The sequence below is a fragment of the Larimichthys crocea genome, chromosome II (genome assembly GCF_000972845.2).
Source record: "Larimichthys crocea isolate SSNF chromosome II, L_crocea_2.0, whole genome shotgun sequence".
Classification (NCBI taxonomy): domain Eukaryota; kingdom Metazoa; phylum Chordata; class Actinopteri; family Sciaenidae; genus Larimichthys; species Larimichthys crocea.
In genome coordinates, this window is record NC_040012.1 from 4,975,361 (window position 1) to 4,982,332 (window position 6,972).

At 40.8% G+C, this 6,972-nt stretch overlaps 1 protein-coding gene across 1 annotated transcript in view; it reads right to left on the reverse strand.

The window, feature by feature from the left end:
* Positions 1-6,972, reverse strand: part of tesk2 (testis associated actin remodelling kinase 2) — a 37,143-nt gene that overhangs the window by 5,707 nt on the left and 24,464 nt on the right. Inside the window, exons 6-10 of the mRNA XM_010756458.3 lie at positions 5,044-5,190; positions 3,925-4,007; positions 1,995-2,079; positions 1,686-1,769; positions 988-1,074 (exon numbers count right to left, since the gene is read on the reverse strand). Coding sequence (XP_010754760.3) covers positions 988-1,074; positions 1,686-1,769; positions 1,995-2,079; positions 3,925-4,007; positions 5,044-5,190 — 486 coding nt within the window. The remainder of the gene's footprint in view (positions 1-987; positions 1,075-1,685; positions 1,770-1,994; positions 2,080-3,924; positions 4,008-5,043; positions 5,191-6,972) is intronic.

A 6,972-nucleotide genomic window follows, 5' to 3' on the forward strand; every position in this document is an offset into this window, starting at 1 on the left:
AAGGATGAGATTTATGTACAGTAACTCGGTTAAAAGCTGCAGACAAACTAAATGAGATGCTCGAAAGAAGAGTAAATTAAGTCAATTTAATTAAACCGGGGTGTTCTGGACTCGGATGGAGGATAAAGGAGACAAGGATGAGAAAAACGAGACAAGGATAAGAGGGATCGAGGGAGCCAATACAGGATCAATCTGCAGGGTGCTCCTGCAAAATCTTTAATGCCCTCGTCCTCTGTGGTTTGTAATTATGACAGAGAAAGAGAATCAACCCAGTTATAGTCCAGTTATTATGATGATTATGGGCAAAGATCGCATGGAAAAGTATATTTGATACTTAATATTCCTCTTTATTTCAGTAATTACTCAACTTAGCGACAAATAAATGTTTGAATAACGAGAAAATCCAAATCTGCAGAGCGACTGATCCAGCTTTTAGTGAACAGAAGACTCCCCTGGAGGGCGAGCTGAATCAGATTATTCACATAATTAGATTGCCCTGGGTATTAGTTAATAGTTACTTAAGAAATTAAAAATACATTATACAACCGAAAACATTTGTGAAATCTCTCAACACAGAGGAAAGTCACCTTACTGTTACAGTGTGCAAGATTTAGGGAATTTTATTGGCAAAATATGAAAAAGAAATGTAAATTCATATTAATTAGTGTGTTTTAATTAATGTATAATCGCCTGAAAATAAGGACCGTTGTGTTTTCTTTACTTACGACAAACAGTAGTCCAGAGCACATAAACAAATCTTTATGTACCAAAGAGGTACATGCTTTGAGAGGAGGGTGAGGAGTATTCAGTTGGTTGCAATCAATCCTACACACTAGTCCTTTAAACACGGCCACCTTGCACTAACTTTGCAGATACACAGCTGCTCCTCAGCGCTGTCACGAGCAGACAGGGATTGTTACACTACTGTAACATCGTGACTGACAGAGGCCGGGACAGGCCGACTGGACGGGAGTGTGACGGACTCACATTGCAGCAGTTGAACGCCAGCTGGAGGAAGTCAGGCGGACAGTCTCCGACCATGTGCTGGAACGTGTGATAGTCCAGGCCGAAGTTCTGGTGAGGAGAGAAGACAAAGAGAGTGACAAAGAGATCTGGATCTATTAAAGTTAAACAGGAAATTCATATTTACTGTTCTAAAAGTGGAATAAAGCTTCATCAGATGTCTGACACGCTGCGACGCTTCTGCCAAAAGCAGCTTCATGTCAAACTAATCCCGGACGTCGGCCCTGTTGACTGCCAAGCTAGTTTGACTCTGTCAGTCCACTGACAGGCTGTAGGTACATCTTTTATTAGTTTATGTAAATTATGTAAAATATATAAAGACTTTTGCGTCCCTTCTTTGCATATTAAAGGATAAACATGTATCTCATACTAGGATAGTCTAATACAAAAGTTAATGAATAACAACTATAAAACCAAAACTGGATTTTTGAAGCTGATAACAAAATATTTTAAAAGTCAACCTTTTTATATTAGTTCATGCTTGTTTTTCCAAAATAAAGACGGGTACCTTATCACCCTGAGCAGTAGATTTTACATCCTCTCCACTGGATGACCTTTACACACATTTACACACTGAGGATTAGTACTCTAACAGTTTTTTTTGGGATGCCAACAGATCAACCTGTGTACAAAGCAAACATGGCGATGATGGGAGTAGTCACCTCTGTGCGGGGAAGGAAGTCCGGGTCAGCCTGGACCCTTGCGATGATCTCACACAGGATTATACCGTAGGAGAACACGTCGGCCTGAAAACAGATAGACACTGGTTTATTATAAAAGGTGAAACATTTGTGGATATTCCCTAATTTCTGCTAAAAAGTACAAAACCAGTAACTTATCTTCCAGTAATGACTCCCAACTCATTATTCGCTGTGTATCATAAGTTTTTATGATCCTTTACCCTGATCTGATTAAACCAAACTTATATTCTGCGGTCTTATTTGAGTTTATTAGAGGTCAGAGGTCTTTACCTTCTCGTTGTAGAGCTCATCTCTCAGCACCTCTGGAGCCATCCAGAAAGGAGAACCGACCACTGAAAGCTTCTCTCGTTCAGCACTACACACACACACACAACAAAAACACAGACACACAATGTTTGACGTTTATGTAGAACGCGTTGATGCATCTGATAAATCATCATAAGGAAATCATTAGTGTCAGATAATTGAATAAACTTGAAAAGGCTCAGGGATGATTGTTAAACGTTGTGTTCTTGGTTAAATCATGTAGGCAGAGCAGGTGTCACTTCGTCTACACACATTATGTCAACCTGATGAAAAGTTGGTTCAAAACAATCCTCCCGTGACTCGGCGCACCACCAGGAAGAAAAAAAATCCGTCCTGACCCGGGTCGTGTTGTGTGTAAATGAAGCCTGGAGCATAGCAGGAATTTTCCTGCCTACTATAATATTTGTGTTGAGGTGTTGGCACTTGAATGAAAAAGCCACTTTGAGTCCATTTGTGGGAGCGTGTGAAGTCATTTCTTTCGGTCTGCCTCTGTGAACAACAACAACATCTCTGAACAACCTCAGAGATAAAAAAGAAGCCGATACCGAGGATCAGTGCGAGCATGCAAATGTGGAAAATAAGCCCACTCCGCTGCGGCTTTTTCACTCAAAATTACCCTCTTGCTCTGTGTGTACCCTTTAGTTAAGACATAATTGCAGTTTGAAATTGTACCACGCAGAGAATGACTGTCGTCGTACCGTACAATCAGTGTTTTTTTTTTGTTTTTTTTAAAGATTCGAGTTAGTCTGCGTAATGAATCTTGCTCTCTAATCCTTTAAGTTCAGCGGCTCTTGCTCTGTTTGGATTTACATTGGGTGAAGTCCGACCGCACCTCGTCACTTAGTCATAAACGATGGGTGTGGAAATAATTTGTGCATTATTCATACACGTTTACATCCCCATGTAAACACGCCTAGATACACAAGATTATAGACGTGACTATGCCCCTCCTTCATCATGCTACTGCAGCAAAAACCCAAACCGCTGCACTGATAGTACCCGCCTGTTATCGAAACACTGAACTATACAGCCTGCTGTTAATGTTAGTGTTGGACACTTGTGTTAATAAATAACCCAGAAAACCTGATATGAGGAGGAGGAACACACTTCACTTAGTTACAAATAGCTGTAAGAAGAAAAACAGAAAAGAACAAAAAAAATACTGGAGTGGAGAGCAGACAAGGACAAAGTGATGATCGCATGCTGGAATACATATTTTCTCCCTTTATGGACGTTTAAAATAAATTGCAACCAGATGTGACACTCTATATCTTGACTAGTTTCCAAAGTGTCAAGTGGAGCTATAAAAATAGGCAGATGAAGCCCGATAAAGCTTTAAAGCTCCACTCATCAAATCTTTAAAACCAGCTTAACAGGTACAAAGCTACGACCAGACCACTGAATTATTAAGTTGTTATTGCAGACATATGAACAAACACCTGGTTAGTTACATATTAAGCAGACGGAAAACAACATAAGCATCTAATTGGGGTCATGTTTCACCACTTAGAAAAGTCACTATCTCACCATACCTCACCGTAATATCTAGACTTTGTTCCCCGGCCTCCTCACTAATGGTCTGTTTACGGTCTGTTCATTGTTGGGTAGTTTCATGAGTTCACGATAACAGCTGAGACTCAACCACAGAGTTACTGTGCCATTAAAAACCAAAGCAGTTCGCTGAAAGAGGTTACAAAGCTCTGTCATGCTGGAGCTGACAGCCCCTTTTACACCACACATTCATTAGAGTCAATGTCAAAAGTTTTGATTAAGTACGGAAGAAGGAGCGTCCAAAGGTTCCCTCTTTTTTCATTGAACTCCTGCTGGTTATGTAATTACTAATAACGTTCTGGGACTGGGTTTATTTATGTCGAATCAGTGGAGAAGTCCTTACGGATTGGTGGGGATCTTCTCTGCCAGGCCAAAGTCTCCCACGACTGCTGAGTAGGTGTTGTCTTCACATTTAATCAGGCAGTTCTGCGAACACAGAAGAACATTCGTCATTATCAGGCACGTTTAAGTTTAGGAAGTTGTGCCATTCACACTCTGAGAGAGACGTTTTGTCGTCAAACTTCCACTTCCTGACTGAACTTCAGGCCTCTCAGTAATATTTAAATGTACATACCTGTACAATAGAAAAGAGGAACTAAGAGGACATTTCAATACGCGCTGCTATAAAGGACTCTTCCTCTTCGCTACTTGTAAAAGAACTACTTGTAAATCTACTGCTACCAATTGTTGCAATGGTCATTAATGTCAACCAGGCGGCTCTATAATTACACTGCACTAAACAGTACGTGCACTGTTGACATCACTTGCACAACACGATGGTTAGGAAACTGAAATTTGGTAGCCACAGATGAACGTTGTTCTGTATACTCACAATTTATTCATACGTATCGTTCACTACTTGGCATAATTCATGATATAATCTCTAAAACACAGGATCAAGTTACAGGGAGAGTAACTTGAACAAGAACAAATATTATTTAAGAAAGTTGCTTTGTCGGACTGAGGTAAAAGTCCTAAACAAATTGACTTCTATATTCTGCAAGGCTTTGACTTCCCTTGCATTTCTCTGTAGATGAGCAACTATAAGTGTAGACAGGCGATGAATATGAGTTAACAGCAGAGTGCACGCTGTCCCTGCTCCAAGCCAACATGGCTCTGGGTCAAGTTGGAAAACTAGAAGCTGCCTGGTACAGATAATCGCATGTGACGGTATGTTCTTTACAGAGAGGTTAACAGGTCTAGGAGTAAGAGTATATTTAACATTTCTATCCTAGAATCAAACATTGATATAGCTGTTAAAACCAACTAATGTGTCTCTAAATCAAAAATACTACAAGTTAAAGCTCAAATAAATAAGAAAACAAAACATATCTAATGTAGATTTTTTTTAAACTGACTAGACGTGCTAATACTTTGTAGCGCTGGAGCCACAAGGAGGCCTGCAGTTCTATTTTCAGCTGCGGTTTCTCCTCTTAATGACCAATTAGCCCGTCTGGCTAACCTTGGAGGTGAGGTCCCGGTGGAATATGCCTTTGGAGTGCAAGTAAGCCAGACCGCTGGCGACCTCACAGGCCAGTTTCACCCTCGTGGGCCAACTCAGGTGTTTGTTACTGTCCAGAAGCTGCTCCAGGTTTCCGCCATTGATGTACTGCAGAAAGACAAAGAGAGAGAGACACAAAGAAATAAGGAATATTATGAATTATTCATCTTTAGGAGAATTTCAGTTTTCAATTTCAAATCATTTCTTTAAAAAAATGGTGCTAGGACGACAAACAGTTTGAATCCTGTTTCCCTTCTGTCAGGAATGTCACACCTACAAACACTACTTGCAGACAGAAATTGCTGAATGTGTTTTATGCTGCACATAAAAGCATATTTCTGTTAGATTAGCCATGTGGCCAGGCTTTGAATTGTGTATGGTCATTGTATTAGTGAGCAGGGCAGACGTCAAACAGCTTTTCACATGTATTAGAGGTGAGATGTTTTACCTCAGTTGATGTGAATACTCCAATCATAACAACATTTTGTGTTGCCAGTGACTGACCCGCTGTGTCATTAAAATACTCAGACACACTTATAAACTATATAAAGGTACTGACGAACTACATTACACAAATCGGCTGCCTATCCAGGCGGCTCACTGAGTGGTCGACTGGGTTGTTTGGGTTACAGATGGCCTTCCTGCCGGCCCTTAGGGCTCGCTGCTGCATCGACCAACTGTCTGAATAAAATCTGGCCGGCAGTCTGTTCGACTGTCTGACAGAACTGTTAGTTTCCTACATGAACGCCTGTGGACGAATGCGTCTGTGACCGCTGTGCAGGCTGAAGGGTGGGCAGCCAAAAGGACAAATCAGTTCAGTGGGTTTAAAAGTACCCGGGGTCCTTCACTCTGTCTGTCAGCTTTGATCCAGAAGAGCTTGTCTGACCGCGCTGCGTGCATGCAAACGCACAGACACACTAATCCCATGTCACGTATCACGAACACAACGGTGGTTAACTGGTAGGACTGAGATGGGATAAAGAGATGGGCTGGTTTAGCTGGTTATTGGTTTGACTGACAGGCACAGAAGTAGAACGTAGAGGGCTGCTGGTGAGGAGGAGGAGGAGGAGGAGGAGGAGGAGGTCTTTATGCAAATTATTAAACTGGGTTTCTGGTTAGATTATTTCTAATTTAAGCATATTTTTATAATAAATGTAAATCTGAATGTATGTCTTTAATGAGACATTTCTTTAGACCACTGTGCGCTGTGATGGTTCAGCTTCCAAAGAACAATGTCGACACAAGAAGATAAACTAGAGCTACAACAATTCAAGTCAATTATTAAATTAATTGCTGACTATTTTAATAATTGATAAAAGTTTTAAGGTTAATTTCTTAAGAAATCACTTCCAAATTCTCTGATTTGAGCTTCTCAGATGTGAATATTTTCTGGTTTCTTTTGTCTAAACATTCAAATATCTTTAGGTTGTGGACAAAATAAGACATTTGAGGATGTTGAGAAACCGTAATCAAGATTTTATGGACCAAAACAAATAATTGTCTAACACAGAAAATGATCAACAGATCACTCGATAATGAAAATCATCCGAAGTTGTAGCCCTACTTGTTAAGGAAGGAAGTTATCCTTCTACATTTGTTATTTAAAGTAGAAAATGTGCATAAGTGGCTTGATGTCAGATAGATTCAGTATAGATCAGAGGCCAAAATAGCTCATATGGAAAACGTCGGGTTACTTAACGTAATCCCTGGTTCTTTGATAACAGAGTGAGGTGTTTCACTATGGGAATCGCTTCTGGCGAGACCATTACGGAAGCTCCAATGACACAACGTCTGTCTCCGACAGACAGGTCGACGCGTAGGGAGGGCCCCGCCCCCTCTATATACCACCGTCGACCGCCCCGTCCGGGCCATTCTTATCGGTTTCTTCCC